The following is a 19510-nucleotide window of genomic DNA, read 5'->3' as shown; positions in this document are numbered from 1 at the left end:
GTGTATATAAAAGTTATTATATATTAATGTTGTCTTACTAAGCCCTGTTACTTAGATTCTTTTAAGACACTAGCTAAAGCTAGCACAAAGTTAAAACCTAGATAGTAAGGGACGCTTTACTAAGTTAACCTAACTCTAACACTCTAGTGTCTTTTTTTATATAGTACTTAGAGCTACTCTAGAGATAGTTTAAAGCTGCTGCAGTAAAGATATACATAAAGGTTATTATTTATTAACACCTAATACCTATTACACAGCAATGCTGCTAGCACCTCTAGGAGGTGGGGGAGGGGGTGGCCCTTTTAGTGCTAAGGGATAATACCTTATCCCTCTAGGTCTAGAAGGTGGTTTTACCTATAGGTTCTTCTTATAGCAGGTTAAGAACATGCAACTACCTTTATAAAGGTTAGCATAATAATAAGCGCAAGTTAATTTAGCATGCTTAACTTATAACCTAGCATTATTAAAATAATGCTAGCACTTTTAACCTTTTTTTTAATAGTAAGTGCACTGCTAATTACCTAGTAACTACTTACCTAACTTTGTCTCTATAATTTAGCCTATATAACTGTGAACTGTGTTTACCTCCTTTTACAGAGTAGACTTTATAGCCTTTAGGGTAAACTACTACTTGCTATTTTCCTAGTAAACATAACATTTACTAGTAGGCTAGTTAGCCTAAGCCTACAGCTAGCAAACAGGGTTTGCCTGTTAACCCTAGGTGTAGTATCCTTGCAAGCTAGGCACAGGCGCAGGCACTACCACAGCAGGGGGAGGAGGAGGGAGGAGGGGAGCAGCTAAAGAGGGAGGGTTGTCCCTAAATAGCTGCTAGACCTTATTGTTGTTGTTGTTATTATTATTAGAAGGCAGCAGAAAGAAGAGAAAAGAAGGAGGAGGAGAAGAAAAAGGAGAAGGAGGTAGTAGTAGTAGTAGTAGTGGTGGAGGAGGAGGAGGAGGGAGGGGGAGGCGGACAAGGAGGGTAGGAGGGAGGCAAAGGCAAGGGTAAGGGTGAGGGCAAGGGCAATAGTAATAGCAGCTATACTAATGTTAGCAACCTGTGCCCTTAACTACAACTGCTGTAAAGACAGTAACAGCAACTAATAGCTTATAAGAAGTAGAAAATGCGCCTACTATAGGTTACCCTATAGCCTAAAGCAGTAGCTACTGCTATAGCTTAATGTTTATTTTAAGTTATAAAACCTAGGGCTTCTAAAAGAGACTAAAAGTAAGGCATGTTAATGTTATAGTTAAAGTTAAACTTATAATATAGTGTTGTTTATATTACTATCTATTAGTTACTAGTAAGTTATATGTGTTATACTTTTACTATAGCAACTTTACTATATTTTTACTTTTACTAACTTCTAAAACTTCTGTAAACTTCTAGACTAATAAAGACCCTATAATATATAGTACTTTTTTAAATTATAAAATACTTTAAAACTTTAGCTAACTTTTACTAATTAGATTACTATAAACTATAATTTTACTTTAAATATTTTAGATATTTTAAGTGCTCTAAAACTTCTATAAACTTTTAGGCTAACTAAGGCATAAAGTAAAAAATTAGAGCCTTTAAAAAAATGCTTAAGCTAATAATATAATTTATAACACATTAAACAGCTTTTTTTTTTATTAGTTATATATTACACTTTTCTACTCTAGGATACTAGTAAGAAACTAAGAACTTTTTTTTAGTAATATAATATATTTCTATCTACATTTACTAATGCTGCCTAGGGTTGCAATAGCGTAGTGTTTATAGCTGCCTTATATATATATAGCTTATTTTGCCTACTGTAACTTACATTATTGTGTACTGTTACTAGCAAACTTCTGTCTTCTAGGGGCTTTAGCTAACTAGATTAACTAGTGCTAGCAGTTAGCATTACTAGCCTACTATTAGCCTACTTTTAAATATTCTAGAGAACCTAGACTGTATGCTAAAAAAAAGTTATCTATAAAACTTTATAAATATATAACTTCTTAAGTAAAGCTTAATATAATTATATAAATAATGCTACGCAATGTGTTATTTAAAGGTAGTATCTTTAGTACAGTTAAAGTAAAGGCACTTATAGTTATATAAGTATTATCTAATACAACTAGCTAGAGGACAACGCGGCTACTAGAGGATGCAGATGCAGCTTGCAGTGTATGTTGCAGTGCTACCTTCTTAGTAAGAGCGTTATTCTGTTAACAGATTTAAGTAACATAATCTACACTTAAATCTTTTATAGATAATAGAGTATAGACCTAACTAGATTTATTTTACTTTATATACTAGCGTTATAGCTTTTTTTTATAATAGACTAAACATATGTTTGCAGACGCTACTATGCCTAAAAGTATGTTATAAAGTGCTTTAGCATTAGTCTTAAAATGTTTCTAACTAGATATAAATAGAACATGCTTATATATCTTATTAACTATAAGATCTACTTTAATAGTATACTTAATTTTATAGTATTGCAACAGCTCCTATTATAAGCACATCCTTATATACACAGATAAAGGCAGAGGTGCTTAACATGTAGAGTTACTGTAGTGTCTCTCTACCTAGATTCTAGCTTACTTATTAAGGGCAATAAGTATAAAGGTAGAGAGTGTGCCTATTCTTAGAGCAGAAACTACACTTAGGGGCTCTAGCAGTAGCGTAGCTAGTAGAAGAAGTGCAATATTGCACTTTAAATAGCAGAAACTTAGTACAACAATAAATCTGTCTTTTAGAGGGATATTATACTCCCCTAGTTAAGATAAAATACTTTTATAGTAATATAAACTATTAGCTATATTAATCTAGTAATTACCTATGTTTGCCTAGGCCTGTATATTAGACTTTATCTAATATCTAGTAGAAGGCTAGTCTAACCTAGCAGTTTCTTAGCTAGACTTTTATAAGCAGACACTATTTATGTTACTAGTATTACCTAGTGTAAAGCTTTAGGCTAATTAACTATATACTTTTACTTTATTAACTAGTAACTAATTCTGCGCTGTTTTTTTTCTTAAAGGCTGTCTATTTTATTTAGGGTAGAGTAGTAAAACGCCTAGTTTATATAAACCCTTAGAGTTAAATAACTAATATAGTAGGAATATATACGCAGTACTTAATTAACTAAGTGCGCGTTTACTGCGCCTAGCACGCTGCTAGAGATCTAAGAGGCTCTTTATAATTAGAAACTTCTAGCATATAATGTAGTTAACATTAGAGATATTAACGCCTATGCCTAGTAAAGTAGTAGCTACTATAATTTAGATATAAGATATTAGCTTTTTAAACTTAAAATAACACTTGTTCTAGTTATATTCTTGCACATTTACAGTAAACATCTCTACTATGTTGTACACACACTGTAGACTATTATTAATATTAGTTATATACTAATTGTAGAGTTCTAGTCCTTCTATTAAATAAAGGAGCATTAAGTAAAACTACGCTGCAGCTAACTAAACAGATATACGCCTATTAATAAATACAACTATCTTAGAGATCTCTCTAGAATTAGTACACCTACTTAAGACACTTTCTTTTAAAAGAAAATAAAGACTATTCTATAAGTTAACTTTACTTTATAGTAAAGAAACTACTAAAATAGCAACATTAAAGTAATTAACTAATGTGCAGATAACCTTAGTCTAGTACATACAGCAGCCTAGTGGACAGAAACTAGCGTAGCGTAAGACTGCATCCTCTGCAGTACTGTCTAACATAGCAGAACAGGCAAACTAGATAACATCCTTTTAAAGTATAACTTATAGTTAACTTAGTATTATAAATGTAAGTTAAAACTTTTTCTAGTCTAATATAAAATAATATTTATTAATAGCTACTAATCTAATTTAAGACTATAACTCTAGATTTTTTAGAATGTCCTAGAAAGCTCTACTAAAAGCCTGCTTTAGCTTTATAAGTAGATAAGTAAATTCTCTGTTAATAATTTAAGTAAATAGTCCCTACTAACTAGCCCTACTCTACGCATTAATAATACATAGCTTACATTTTTTTAGTTGTTATATGTTGTCTAGCTGCTTGTCTTTAAGCTTATTTAGTAGAATAATTTAGATAGTAATTTTAGCAGTTAACACTAAATAAGTGTAGAAGATTATGCTCTTACTAAAACTAGTCTAGGTAATTAAAAGAGTATCCCTATAATTAAATATTAGTTGCTTTAAGGTACAGACTTACTTATTACATAGTAATAGGCTACTATTATTAGCGCTTATTATTCTTCCTTTGTAAAGGATCTGTGTAAGACACGCGTAGAGAACGTCCTTCTAGAATTTAACATTATAGACATCCCTAGCTACTAAGATAAGGCTAAAAAGATCTTTTAACTTTATAGATAGGACAAGATTAATCTAAAGCTAAAGGCTTAGAGAAATAGGGCCCTAACTTATTGCATTTAAAGCATTTTAATGTTTTTGCTTTTTTCTACTTTTTTACTATTTTAAACGCCTATTTCTTTTTTTCTTAACCCTTTTTTTTACTATACTTTAGAAGTTTCTAGAAGTCCCTAGAAGTCCCTAGAAGTTCTTAGAAGTTTCTAGAAGTTTTTAAAAGTTTCTAGAAGTTCCTAGAAGTTCCTTAGAGGTATAGAATCCCTAACGCCCTTCTTATTAACTAGGTTATATAATGCAGTAGGTTAAGCGTAGGTGTACTAATAACTGCGACTGCACACCTACACCTGTTTACACTAAAGTTTTAATTATAAGAGGTAATAGAGAAGGCATGTGTGCCTTAGCTCCTGCAGTTATAAAGGGATACAACGCGTAGTGTTAACAGGAGTAATAGGATAGGGATAGACAGTTAATAGCTAGAACACACAACACATTAAAAATGTGTTTAATAATGTACTTTACTCTTTAAATAGTGTTAGATATGTCTTAAAATGTGCCTATTATAAAAATAAATACCTCTGTTTTTAATTACATTAAACATTTTAATAGATACTAATGCTAGTGTAGTGCTATTGCATAATTTAATAGATTTGTGAACTAAGATACATATAAACTTACTCTATTTCTTCTTAGACGCTCTGCAGATAATTTTACGCGTTATTAGTAATTAGCCTTTAATTAGCCTAGAAGACCTTAGAAGTTTTAATTAGCTTAGAAGTTTTAGAAGTTTTGTCTAATCTAAAATAGTATTAGTGCAAAATCATCTGTGGGGCGGCTGACTTGTGAGATAAGGTCTCTGTTGGCTAGGCTGAGAAGGCTTAGAGCCCACGATATGCCGACCACCCTACATGTTTTCGATGCCGGCGGCACTTGAGGATATACGGATGCCGATGGCCAGAGACGAAAGCCGCAGGAAGAGTGCATTGTGTACATTGAAATGAGAACTTGGATTTGCTATCTACCAGCCGTATTCCCATCCTTGGATTTCTCCTGCAGGATATTTTTCCCCGTCTTTGTAAATTGGTGTGACTTGAAGTGTATCAGGCTGTGCGAGAATTTGCTGCTGCGTTGGCTTTCCGGGGGGACACAAAGCCTGAGACAGCAGATAGGGGCAATGTCCCTAAGCCGAGTAATCTCTCCTTCTATCCCAACAATATTCGGTCGAACAGTACTTCTTAATCTTGCTTCATCATCATTCCAGAAGCAATAAGCGGTTGGGGGTTTCCTATGAAACAGTGGTCGAAGATTTGCCATCTCAATTTCCTCACAACCCATCAATAGTCGAGTAGCGTGATTCCACAATTAACGTTAAACGAAATTTCTTTGGTAGCCTTATCGTACTTATGCTTTTTCAGACTATAAAAGAACGTGGCTCGCTCCCATCTAAGTTCGTCTTCTAAATCCCCTGAGAGAAGTACCATGTACCCATTCTGGTATTCCTCCTTGGGCTCGTCGAAGTATTTATATAAGTCAGGGCCAACGAGGACCGGATTCACGCCAAATTTGTCAAGTGCGAGCTGAAGCCATGTTTCGTCCCTGAAGACGCTTCTCCAAAGTGACTCATGTGCTCTTTGGCTTCTTGAATCACTCAGCTGCCCAGAGGCCAGTGGCAGGGCTTCCAACGGGCCGTACTACGGTCCGTACAAAGTGAACCGTAACGGTCACGTGTTCAGTACGAACGTACCGAGTTCGTGAGCCGTACCGTACGTTTAATGATGCCCTAGGTACGGTACGTAGTATGGATTGTATTACCCTTTTGGGAAGTTTGTATACACAGTTATGTTACAGCTATCCAACCCCTCAGTACCCTAGGATTGGCACGGGGTATATAGGCTCCTAGGCCTCCGTACCTCTGCCTCCAACCCTAAAGTTTACTCTCGTTACCCCCTATCCTGCATTCCCTCTCTGTGACTTGTGTTTCCTGATCAATACCCCTCACACCACGCCTCCTCACACTACGCCTCTTGCCGCCTTACAGGCCTCATCTAGTCCTATCTGCTCTTGTTACTAGGGAGAACTAGTTATTTTATAGTTAATTAGACCTTAATCTTGCGTCTCTAGGGACCTATAGTCTTAGCTGTTTTGACTGGAGTACGGCGTACTTTAATCGAATTGTACTACTTGTACAGATCACGTGAGCCGTAACAGTTACGATACGTACACCTACCTCTCCTCCTCCCTATCGTACGAACGTACACAAAATCTCACCCGTACAGGCCTCAAAATCGCCCAATCGTACAGTACTACGCCTCGTTGGAAGCCTTGGCCAGTGGCATGGACGGTGTCGATAAGCCACCGCCATTACTGCCGCTTCATGCGACGCATGATTGTGAAGTAACAGAGCAATATCCATGGTCAAGTGAGTGTCAAGGCGGTGCAGCTCGGGATAGGTCAAAGCTAGCCAGCTGGAACGATTCTCGTACGGTGATCCGTGAATAATGCAAGCGTCCCCTATCTTCCACCTCATTCCATCCCGTAAGCTATTGCGAATGTGGGAATCCGCTTTGACAGCGCGATCCTATTGCGCATCAAGAGACATGCGGAGTCGACCCAGCCCTTCCGAGTCTATCACTCCCATGTCCTCATCTAAGCCTCCCCTTCCCTTGAAGATCATGCAAAGCACCGAGTCTGCGTCTTCGGCAGTGTCCTGACGCATTCGTATCCTCGGGTTCTGGTCTGCCGCGCGTCAGTTGGTGACCTATCGTGCCTCCTGATAGGCAAAGTGAAGGGGAGGCCTCTCCATCGCATTGCCAGAATCCTTTGGTCGCGAAGTTGAGTCCAACAGGGTGCTGATAAACTATCAAGGAAGTCCCGGTCTAGTAGACATCATGAGCATCATCAATCTCATGCGTCCCCCAGTCTGTGGCTTTGCGAGATAGTTCGGAAGCACAGCCAAGGCATCTTAGGCTCCATGGGTGCAACATGTCCTTGCAGTCTGGAATGAGCTCTTCATGCCAAATCAGCCTTGAGACAGGAGCCTATGGGTAGATCAAGGCTTATTGACATGTCGTGGTCACTGGCGTACATATAAGTAAGGTGCTTCGTTGGCCTGCACAAGCTCTTCATTCCGAGTCCAACTCCAACATACAGACCTCTCTATCATCCACTCCAAAGTTCGACGCGAGTACGGGAGACTTCTTTCATATTCCTTCATAATGGAATCAACGCAGCAGATTATCCCTGGTCAAAATTGGCCACCTTACCCTGTCATGGGTTACCCAGAGCTCTCTCATCGGTACAAAGAAGGTCTTTGTCCTTCGGTGCCTGAGTCGAGTATCCTATCTCTCAATGAACAATGGGATTCTTTCGACATCCAACTTGAAGCCATGGAGAGAAGCGCGCCACCCCATTGTTCCCAACCGGCCACAACGGGCGCCTTGCTGACCGAACAAAGACCGTTGATGGAGCATACGTTTGCTATGGGCAGTCCTTTTTTTTTCCTCACGAGGTACCTTTACCAGTACAGAGTTTCGAGCATCCCTCCTCATATGCATTTCAGTCGTACTTCGAATCGACGGCTGGCCCGCCCCTGTTCCATGTTCGGAACGATTGCTCTTTCATCTACCCGTTCACGGAGCCGAAGCTCTTGTCGCCACGGAGTCAATTTGCCGCCCATAACCTACCACGGCACGAACTCGGGAGTCCCGAATCGGCACCCGGGATGATGATGCCAACCTACGGTCAACCACTCAGTAGTTGCTCTTCATGTTGCCGGAGTCAAGAAAGCAGTATTTGGGATTCCTGCACTACCACCAATACTTCTCTGTGCTCTCTACCCGAGGACCCTTCCCAGGGAATTAAACCCGAAACTGTACACAAGGGAGAACCAATGACTGGTTTTTCTCGCAATCAAGTAGCAAACCAGCCGGTCCCGAGACATGCCGAGGAAAACATATGGGAAGTCGAGATGTTGCTTGGCAAATGGAAGCGAGGTAGAATGACTTGGTACTTGGTGAAGCGGAAGGGCTTTGCCATCAAGGATAGCACACGGGAGAAACAGAGAAACATAGGTGCTGAGCTAATCGACGAGTTCGAGGTGAGTTATGAAGGGAACCATTTTGGGATTGAGCGATTGCTGGGAAAGCGGACTCGACACGGGAGGACGGAATACCTTGTTGAATAGAAAGGTCCAGGCGGCGACAATTCTTGGGAGAGGGAGGCTACCATAAGCCAGGCACGAATTAACGTGTTTTATCACTCATCCGGATATATCAGCCATCCGGACACTCCACCAAAATCGCGACGCGTCTTCCACCAAACACGCGATGCTATCCACACAGAAGGCCCAGTAGGCCCAGAAAGAGGGCAGACTTGTTCTTTCTATACAGGCCGTTCAAAATAAGACAATATCAAGTCGCTCTCGAGCTGCTGTTATGTACAATGTCCCTCGATCAACGCTATACGATCGCGTTAACGGTGCCCTCCCACAATCCGTTGTCAACGCCTGAAAATGCAAGCTACAGCCCTTATAGGAGGAGTCTCTAGTTAAGTGGGTCCTGGACCTCGACCGCCGTGGATTTCCGCCCCTTATTATCAACGTGCGACAGATGGCTGATACTTTACTTGCCCCGCGCGGCCAAGATCCTCCTTCTCAGCCTGTTGGCAAGTGCTAGGTATCGCGCTTTATTAACGCCTAGCTAGAGCTTAAGATGAAGTAGAATCGCAACTTCTATTTGCAGCGCGCGAGATGCAAGGACCTAGTTACAATCCGCGCGTAGTTTCAGCTTGTAGAGGAGACGCGTTAGTTATACAGCATACTTAACAAGGATATCTACAACTTTAATAAGACTAGATTTATAATAGGGATTGCTGCAATGTTAAAGGTTATTACAAGCTCTAATACAATTAGCTAGGCAGTTAATATACAGCTTGGGGATCGCAAGTGGGTTACAACAATTAAGGGGATCAACGCGGCTGGGTGGGCGATCTCGCCCTTTATCATTCTGAGGGCTAAGGTCCACCAAGCCAGCTGGTATCAAGGCCTACGCGCCGGCTGGACGATTGCTGTTAGCGACAACAGCTGGACAACTAACAAGCTTAGCTTTGTCTAGCTTAAGCACTTTAATAGCCATACAAGAACGCGTACAACTGGCGCCCATTAACTACTAATTCTTGACAGCCATAGCCAGGGCTTCCAACGAGGCGTAGTACTGTACGATTGGGCGATTTTGAGGCCTGTACGGGTGAGATTTTGTGTACGTTCGTACGACAGGGGGGAGGAGAGGTAGGTGTACGTATCGTAACTGTTACGGCTCACGTGATCTGTACGAGTAGTACGATTCGATTAAAGTACGCCGTACTCTAGTTGAAACAGCTAAGACTATGGGTCTCTAGAGACGCAAGATTAAGGTCTAATTAACTATAAAATAACTAGTTCTCCCTAGTAACAAGAGCAGATAGGACTAGATGAGGCCTGTAAGGCGGCAAGAGGCGTGGATAGATAACTCTGGAATAGAAAATGGTCTGTAATAGGCATTTTTGAGACATCCGTACTACGTACCGTACCTAGGGCATCATTAATCGTACGGTACGGCTCACGAACTCGGTACGTTCGTACTGAACACGTGACCGTTACGGTTCACTTTGTACGGACCGTAGTACGGCCCGTTGGAAGCCCTGGCCATAGCAGCCACGCAACACCTGAGTTTGATTAGTACTGTGTAGAGAATAAGATTATCACACTCTGCATGCCGCCACATACCTCACACCTGCTCCAGCCACTTAATGTTAGCTGCTTCTCGCCTCTTAAGCGCGCATACAGACTCAAAGTCCAGGGGCTCGCCCGCTAGAGCATCTCCCATATCAACAAGAACAACTTCCTAGAGATATACCTAGGTATTAGAGACACAGTCTCTACAGAGCAGAACATCCAGGCTGGCTTCTAGGCAACAGGGCTTGTACTATCCTGTCCAGATCGCGTCCTGTCGTCGCTCACGATAGTTAGGACGCCGTCCCCACCAGTAACAGCTGCCGACACTGAGGTCGCATGGACGGCTGAGACGCCGCATAACATAGACCAGCTAGAGAAGCAGGCTCGCCTTGTTAAAGACCTTCTCCAGCGCTTGTCGCAGAGCCTGTTAAGCTACGCAGTTAGGCAACTTGTTAAGGGTTGCCAGCTTGCATTGCACTCAGCTATTCTACTTGCAAAGGAAAATACAGAGCTCCGCACAGCTAATCAGCGCCGCCAGCGTAAACAGCAGCAGCGCCACCAGTATATTGCCCGCGGAGGAGCTCTACAGGCTGAGCAGGGCCGGCTACTTGCTATGCAGGCTGAAAATGCGGAGAGTGAGGTAGCTCAACAGGAGACTCAGCCCGCGCGCCAGCGCGCACCACCAACGTGTTCAAAGTGCCATATCCGAGGCCATAATAGGACTCAATGCAGGGCTATCTTAGCTAGCTCTACCTAGAATTTTAAACAGATTAATTTTGTAGTTGTGGCGCAATCCGTTAAAAAGCTGCGTTGATTTTAGTGGGGTGTCCAGATGACTGATAAATCCGGAAGAGTGATAAAACACGTTATGGAGTTTGAGGGAAAGTAAATTAGCCTAACGTTTATATTTTGGTACTAAAATGTTTTGGAGACCTGTTGATTCTCGCGTTCGTGCGCAATTATCAGACTGTGATAACGTCACAACCCCACTTTTGCGCCCGCCGGATTGATGAGGAAGAGCTGGGTTTCGATCCCACTATAGTAGAGGGTGGCGGAAGATACATGCACATCCGGCGAAATAGTCAGATGGAGCGGATCCGGTTGGAGGTGCGCATGAGGCGACAGCGCTCCTTGGCTGGCCGAGCGTGGTTCCCTCCATGGCAAGTCAGGCGGTCACCTTGCGATCAAGGACTCCTGGGAATACGAAGAACGGCCTAAAGAAGGTCTGCTACTTAAGGAGGCGACGGAAGCCGGTGTGAAGAATGTGGCGCGGTATTACCACCATGAGACGGTGCTCATCAAGGACGAGGTGGACGATGTTTCGAAAAACGTGCGGAGGGGACTGAGCGATACAGTCGGCCGAAATCCACTTCAACGACGGGCAGCACATTCCGAAACCATCACAAGTTCGAGAACGTCTAGTCCCTCTAGAGCGAGAAGGGGTAGGAGCAGGAGCAGCAGTCGAACTGGAGGAGGTGAAGGGGGCCGTCAAGCAGAGACTTGAGAAGGTCATTGAGCAGCGTGAACAGTCTCATTGATTTTATGAGATAAGCCGTCAATTACCATCTGCGTACGGAGTCCGGCGATCTTCATGTACATAATTATGGGTTAAATAGCGTAAACTTATGCTTTTCTCTTGTGATTCGTAATGCGTGAGCTTAATATTAGCGAGTGAGCTAGTGAATCCACGAACAGTGGATTTTAAGTTTGAACGTTTTACAAGCCACGTGGGAATACGGTGTGGCGTCCGATCGCCAAGACAGCCAAGCCACAATGTCCTCCGGAAGAGGCCCAGTTCTGGACTCTGCGTTTGAAAATGGAACCAGCAAAGAGACCAAATCTTGTATTAAAGGCATGAAAATGGGCCCACGCTGCTATTAGCTCAACTTGGATTACACAGACAGTAATTTTGCGTAGCATACTTGGACGAGGGCTTTAGTATTTGTGCGTGCTTCGTCAGCTCCTTGAACTTCCCCTAGCCCTCTCGATCAGCCCATCCAAGGTCTACGAACCATGAGGCCGAACGGCGTTTGTGCTTTGACGAAGCTGAGAAATGATTGGGGGAGTAAGGCGAGATCGAGTTCCATTTCTTCTGTACGGCAGAACCCTTAAGGGGATTATATTCCTTTCTTTACTCTTTCGTCATTTATATTATTTTAAGCTACCTAACCAGCAACTAAAAATTGATGATAACTTTAATGCAGGAAGGCAAGCTATTTCTGACGATGGCGTTTATTAATTCTCAGCTCCGGGTTGCATCGGGTGCTGATGCTGGCGGACAATGATGAATCGAAAATGCCTTCAGGTAACGCCGTCGCGTTCATGTGGTTCGGGCGGGCCTGTAGTGACTGTTCCTCTAGTTAGCCTCTTCTAGTCTCAGTGATTATCCTATTGATACGGTGGAGAATTTCGGATAGCTCGGGATCCGTTCTGCTTGGCTTAGGGCAAGTAACCAAACTGTTGAGCACAGAAGCAACTCTTTTGGCATCCGCCTTTCAATACGGTCACGACTTGGTATGCCTCTCTTCACGTTGGTGTATTTCTTAGAACAATTCTGCTTCTGCAGCGATTCCATGCAATTAATCGAAGCGACCCGGGAGTGCAGAGAGGGCAATAGATTCTAGTTTTCAATTCAAGGCGCGAGTTTGGTGTATTTCAAGCCCCACCAATGCCTGTTGATAGCAAACTGCTATAGTGTCTTACTGGAGATAAGATTTGCAGATCCTGCAATGACTTATTGGCCAACCGCACCAGCCTAGGTACCATCATTTGCGCTTCACCGGAGATTTAATCGGATCAAAGAGAAACTAACATATCAACTAACTCCTAAGCCATATCCAACAGAGATTTTGACACTGGCTTCTCAAACTCGAATAGAGCACTATTAAAATCCCATTTTAACTCTCAGCCTATTGCTCTTGGGATTTGTATAAGAAGGACCTAAAATTTATTTTTAGTGTGTCCTGGCAATGACAGAAGGCAATTTTACCTAATTTTAGGTGTACAATGAAGCCGGGCTGAAAAACATTGTCACGGTTATGTTACAGCTATCCAACCCCTGAGTACCCTAGGCTTGGCACGGGGTATATAGGCTCCTCGGCCTCCGTACCTCTGCCTCCGACCCTAAGGTTTACTCTCGTTACCCCCTATCCTGCATTCCCTCTCTGTGACCTGTGTTTCCTGCTCGATACCTCTCACAAACATCTACCGAGTTCTCTTTTGCCCAATCGTAAATACGATTCCAATCAACGCATTTATGAGGTGCCGAGAAATTTGCGATTGGAAGAGGTTGGCTGCGGCTTGGGTTAGCCCAGAAAATTTACCAGTAGTGTGTATGTGGCACACGCACGTATTACCCCAGAGCATGGTGATGACGGAAATGTCGCCTTGACACATTACAGCTTGCCGAAGCATATCGAGACAATGCTTGCGATTACCCGGATCGAGCTACTCGCGTATAGATGTACTCGAAGACTATTGTATTGCCGTATGGATCATACTCTTCGCATTGGAGCCAGCTAAAAATGCGCGAAGGACTGGCGGAGTCACCGCAGGGATCGAAAATGCGTGAATTGTTGTCCCGACTGTAGATCATCGTGCGATTATCTGGAGTCCACACCCGCCAATCTATCTGGTGCAAAAATCGGTGGAATCTATTCCTTGGCAACACAACAATTTTCCCTGCGCGCGTACAAACTTACATACAAACTGTGAATTTACTTATTTTATGTAAGAATTATGCAACAACTATTTAATAATTATTAGTAAAACTTAAGGCTATACAAATATGTGTAAAGGAGTATACTAACGCGTTTTTTAGAGTTATAGTCTTATGTTTTAAGCCTATAGCGTCTCTACAAGGCCTCTCACACCCGCGTAGGCGCGTTGCGCTCCTAAGATCTCTAGAGAGCTTATAACTAAAGGCTGCAGCCTTAATTTACGCTAGAGAATTAAAATATATTACTTTTTACTACTAGGCTAGCGTTACAACTCTATTGCTAGTTATGTTAGTGTGTTGCAGTTAAAGGTGTACACAATTAAGCGCAACTTAAAGCTGCACAGTAGCACTTGTAAACTAAGTAATCTAAACACTGTACTTAGCTGCCTACATAAAATAGGACCTAAAGATAAGTAAGCTTTATTTAATAAGCTTTATTAAAGTAGCTAAATGTATTATAACAAAATAGCTTACTAGTTATAAATAAAAAAAGGCGTTAAAGTACACTAGTTAATAGTTACTTAGCTGCTTAATAATTATAGCTAAAGTAAGTAAGCGCTGCGTTTTATCTTTATACTTTATAATAAAAAGCTTTATAAAAGCTATTGCTACTATATAAAGCAGTTTACTGCTGCTAATCTAGTGTTTCTAGACAAGTCTATCTTTAGTAAGAAGACTAGTTAGCAGCACTACACCTACGCGCTAATAGGCTCTATAAACTGCTATATATAGGACATTTAATAAAGGAAAACCTAGGCAGCCTTACCTGCGTTTACTATAAATAAGTACCTGCTTTATACAGGCGTAAAAAAGGGCTATTTTAGCTATAAAAACTTTATAGATTAGATCTGCAAGTTGCTACTACCTACTTTTTACATAGCATATAGTAATAAGACTATAGTTGTAGTTCTTAACAACATCTTAATTTATATAAACTAGAAGGTTGTAAGTAAGATTAAGTAAACTAGCTATATTATTAGATATTTACTGCTATACTTGCTAGACTATAACTTAATTAAGCTTACCTTTAGTGTCCTTAAAGCTTAGATTTATAGGTACTATAGCTGCACACACAGGTAATTTAACAACTTTAGTAACTTTCTAAGGGTAGCTATTTATAAAAGTTAGTGTAATTAGTTTATAAGAAAGCACTTTAAGCACACTACTAATAGCCTATATAAAATAAAGAGTAAAAAGGCATTAATAAAGGCTAAGCATAAGATGTAAAAGTAGCAGTAAGGCAAGCAAGCAGTAGAGAGTATAAGGCAAAAAAAATAAGTGTTAATTATATAATAAGTATTATAGTATTAGTAACATAGTAACATTTTTCTAAAGCCTAACACTTTTAGTCCTGTCTTCTTAGTTTGTTACTCTACTACCTATAGTGTTGTTATTACCTATGTTTATAAGTCTTATAGTAGCAGCAGCAGTAGCAGCAGCAGCAGCTTAATAGTGCTGTTTAAACTTCCTAAGATCCTTTTAAAAGTGCCTAACTACTTTATTTTTTAGCTAAAAGCGCTTACTAACTACTACCTTATAAAGATTTCTACTAGAGTTTAACATCTCTTATAAATCTTTAATAGTCTACTACTCTAAAATTGCTACATCTTATGCTTACTTATAGTCCTTATAATTATTTTTTAGCTACTAGGTAATAATTTACTTAAAAAACTTTTTTATAATTACTCTTATATTCTTCTTGCTGCTTATAGGGCTTAAGCTTAGCACATAAGTAGAGAGCACTATTATAGGTGTAATAAGACGCTAAGTAATTAGTAGCAGTAGTAATAGCAGTAAAGGTAAGTAAAGCTACTGCAGATAAAGAGAATAAGTAGGCTAAAAGTAACTAGCAGCAGCAGCAGGGCTATATAGATAGCCTATTAGTAGGCTAGGCTAGCTAAATCTAGAAAAGTTTAGCTGTAACCTTATATTTTTACGCTAAAGTTAAACTATCTTGCGCTGCTCCTTTTACTACTAGGCATTATCCTCTACTTTTTACCTAGCCTACTAACACTTATGCTTCTTTAAAGTGCGCTAAAAATTACACTTAAAGTTACTTTTACTAGTAGTAGAACTATAGTACTTTTTACCTTTACACCTGCCCTTTAGCTTTAGCTAGTTACTGCTACTAGTAGGGCTTTTTTAGTAATTAATAAGCTAAATTAAAGGCGTAAAGAGCTTTACCTTACTTATAAAAATTACATTTACCTAAGATTTTACATTTATAGGCAAAACTTTATAGTGCTTAAAGTTAGTAGTAACCTAGCACTAGCACTTAAAGTTTAGGCACTTACTATTACTACAACACTAGTAGCAGTAGAGTCTCTTCTCCTAGTCCTCCTGCGTGGCTATATCCTGTAATTACTGTACTACTCTTGCCTTGTTAAGTAGCTACTAAGTACACCTTAGATTTTTTTTAAGTTATAGTGTTAATAAGTTAGGTACATTAAATAAGGGCTTATTAGTGTACTAATTATGCTTAAAGGCTTTTTATAAGGCAAGCGCTTTAATAGTAACCTTAATGTTTACCTTTACTACTTAAAAAGGCAGCTCTTTACTAATTTAATAGTTAACCTGCTTAAAAAACTTCTTTTTTTTAGCTACACTAAAATCTGCTAGTAAGTGTGTTACCTTTTACACTTTTAAGCTTACTTAAAAGTTAATTATACGCTAAATAATCTTATACTTATAGCTTTTAAGTTAAGCTTTTAGCATAGCTAGCAGCTTATTTACAACATTCTCTGCGTCCTCTAGCTACTATATAAAGCAATTATGCTGCTTTAGTGTGCAGTAAATAGCGCTTCTTCTGTTAATAATTAGCTTATATTTAACTTTAAGATTATACTTTAGTGCGTTTAACAGTAATAATAAGTTAGCAGAGTAAATAGAAGCAGCTGCTATAGGCGTAACATAGCCTACTGTTAGTAAATTTAACTTAGCAGATAAATTAATAGTTATAGCCTTAAGCTGTGTTTTAAGTGTTAGTAGCAGCAACAACAGTACAAAGTTGCGCTCTATTTGTGTAGTAACAGGCGTAGTAACTTAAGCAGAGCTTGCCTAAGCAGCTGCTAGGCCTATGTTAGCTGTTAAAGGCTCTATAAACTGCACCTAATTGCGCTGTAAGCGCGTTGTCTGCCCTCTAGTACACTTTGCAGCCTTTAGTTGCGCCTTTATAGCTTTTTAACATAGTTTTGCTGCTTTCTTATGTGCTGTAATAGCTGCAGTAGCTGCAGCAGCAGCTGCTGCCTCTGCTGCAGTTACAGAGGGTATACGCGCCCTCTTTAGCCTCTCTATAAGCATATTAATAGACTATAACACTAAAAACGCGTTAGTATAGCTCCTATACATGTATTTGTATAGCCTTAAGTTGTACTAATAATTATTAGATAGTTGTTATGTAATTCTTACATAAAATAAGTAAATTTACAGTTTGTGTGTGAGTTTGTACGCGTGCAGGGAAAATTGTTGTGTTGCTAAGGAATTCCACCAATTTTTGCACCAGATAGATGAATATCGGCGGGGTCGGCAACGCTGGTCCAACGCTCGATGCGAGAAAAGGTCTGCAGGACTCTGGGCAAGTACTTTCTTACCAGGTATGGCCCGTCGAGGACTTCGTCTATGACGGGACTTTGCGAGGCGTCTAGGATCACTTCTCCGGACGCGGTTTTTCGAAAAACGGGAACGAGATCTTCGGAATCAGAGTTTTCATCTGTGCCCTTTCGATTGTCGTTGTATTGTGGTAGAAGAGCTCACCTGCTTACGCAACTGACTCGCTTATGCAACACTAAATCGTTTTCCACAAACTAACTTTAAAAATTAATAACTTAACAACTATAATAAATCTTAAGGAGATAATTAATTTAATCACTTTACTACCTTCTGCTAAACAAAATAAGTTATAAATTAAGCTAAAAGAACATTATTTAACTATATAGCGCTGTTAGAAAGAAATTACTAGCTTAAAACATAAGGGCTATAAAAAGCAACGTTTACTCAGAGCTTAGGACACTAAGACCCTTATTAAGCATATAAATTGCCTAACGCTTTAAGGGCTACTGCCTACTAAAGCTATAGTTTAAAACTTTATTAAAAAGCTCTCTAATACGCTGCTAGGTAAGAACTATATTTAGAAGTTTTTTAAGCGCAACTTTAATTAATTAACATTAGCTTATCTTAGGCTATTTAATATTAAGCGTAAACACGCTAATAGCCCTACTTAGATAGAGCCTTTCTATAACTAATTAGGGGAGAAAATTAAGAAGTACAGCGTACAGCCATATAATACGTACAACATAGATAAGAAAGGCTTTTTGCTAGGTATCCTTACAATAACAGAGCAAATCTTTACAAAGAAACTATAGAAGAATAGCTACTTAAAAGGTGCTAGCACTAATAGCAATTGTGAGTGGATCACAGTACTAGCTGCTATCTGCGCTAATAGCAGCTAGGTACCTCCAGCTCTTATCTATCCTGCTAGAAATAAAGCTCTAATAGACTCCTAGTTTTAAGATTTTAATCCTGCTAAGCACTAATCCTACTTTACTAGTACAGAGACAGGCTAGACAAATAACTAAGTAGTAATTAAGTAAGTAAAGAAAGTCTTTAATTAAAAGACTAAGGCTAAAGCTTGCTATAGCAGAGACTAGAGGCTTCTAATACTTAATAGCTATAGCTTACATGTTACTCTAGGCTTCCTAGAGTACTGTATAAAGCATAGAATCCTTGTTAACATACTCCCTCTACATACTACTTATTAAACGCAACCTCTAGATTAGGCTCTATTTAGCCTACTTTAAAGCAACTACTTAATAGAGCTTAGTAAGCATATGCACTAAACTTAGAGTCTTTTAGCTCTTACTAAACATAATTTCTATAAGCTGTTCTACACTACATAGGTTAAAACCTTTATAGAAAAGAACATCCTATTAAAATTTAAGCAGTGTAGTATTTACCCCTTTAATAAGAGTGCTGTGCTTAATAGCTTTAAAATAAGGCCTCTAAAATAACTATCTTAGCTCTAGAGCAGTAGCTCTACTAGCTTAAAGCTCTTACTAAAAGATAAGAAGTAAATTTATTAACTTCTTAGCTTAGAAATTAGTACTACTACTATTAACAGCTAATTACTTAGCAACATAATTCTCTACCTTCTAGATATAGCTATTCTTTTAAAAGATAAGGTAGCTAATCTTAGAGCAACAGTAATAGCAGAAAAGAAGAAGGGGAAGCGTGGCAAGAACCTTACAGAGCTTCTGTGTGCTAAGGATAAACATAATTAACTGTTCTTTAGCCCTGCTAAGGTGGCACAGGCTAGAGAGCTTTAACAACAAAAGAAGAACAAAAAATAAGCTAAGGTTAATTACAAAGTAGCTAAAAAGCTTAAGCAACAGCAGAAGAAGAATAGTAAAGAGGCTGTAAAGTAATTAAAGAAAAAGACTTATAAGAATAATAAGCACATAAAGAATATTAAAGCAGCTGTAAAAGCTCTACTTTATAAAAAAAAAAAGGTAGCTTAACAGCTTAAGCTACAGCTTTAAAACAATACTTAGTTTACTAAGAAGACCTAAAAGGAGCGTGCTGTTAAGAAAACTACTACGCAACAGGAGATAGTTAAGTACTATAAGGTGGTAGATAATAAGGAAGGTGTTGCAGGGCTATCTTAGCCTTAGAGGCAACAGCGTTAGCCAGCTTACTTAAAAGACTTTAAGATATATAAGGATTTATAGCCCTGCTTATAACAATTG

The 19510-nt window shown here is 39.6% G+C and overlaps 3 protein-coding genes across 3 annotated transcripts; 1 reads left to right on the top strand and 2 right to left on the bottom strand.

Moving 5' to 3' along the window:
• Positions 1-5675: 5675 nt before the first annotated feature.
• BDR25DRAFT_315154 (uncharacterized protein) lies at positions 5676-6386 on the bottom strand (the record flags this gene model as incomplete). The annotated part of the gene is made up of 3 exons (XM_033691502.1): positions 5676-6032; positions 6086-6121; positions 6378-6386. 3 exons carry the CDS (start codon positions 6384-6386, stop codon positions 5676-5678), a joined length of 402 nt encoding a protein of 133 aa, XP_033546377.1.
• A 4842-nt stretch (positions 6387-11228) lies between these two features.
• BDR25DRAFT_157705 (uncharacterized protein) lies at positions 11229-11405 on the top strand (the record flags this gene model as incomplete). The annotated part of the gene is made up of 1 exon (XM_033683985.1): positions 11229-11405. A coding segment is annotated over one exon (177 nt), but the record flags the coding sequence as incomplete, so codon positions are not given.
• A 528-nt stretch (positions 11406-11933) lies between these two features.
• On the bottom strand, positions 11934-13079 carry BDR25DRAFT_356230 (uncharacterized protein; the record flags this gene model as incomplete). The annotated part of the gene is made up of 7 exons (XM_033695596.1): positions 11934-12026; positions 12064-12158; positions 12276-12399; positions 12450-12671; positions 12755-12825; positions 12872-12906; positions 13057-13079. The coding sequence occupies 7 exons, from the start codon at positions 13077-13079 to the stop codon at positions 11934-11936; spliced, it is 663 nt and encodes a 220-aa protein (XP_033546375.1).
• Positions 13080-19510: the final 6431 nt, after the last annotated feature.

The sequence above is a fragment of the Lindgomyces ingoldianus genome (genome assembly GCF_010093535.1).
Source record: "Lindgomyces ingoldianus strain ATCC 200398 unplaced genomic scaffold BDR25scaffold_20, whole genome shotgun sequence".
Taxonomy (NCBI): Eukaryota; Fungi; Ascomycota; class Dothideomycetes; order Pleosporales; family Lindgomycetaceae; genus Lindgomyces; species Lindgomyces ingoldianus.
Note: the sequence above shows the minus strand (reverse complement) of the source record. Positions and strands in the feature narration are given on the sequence as shown.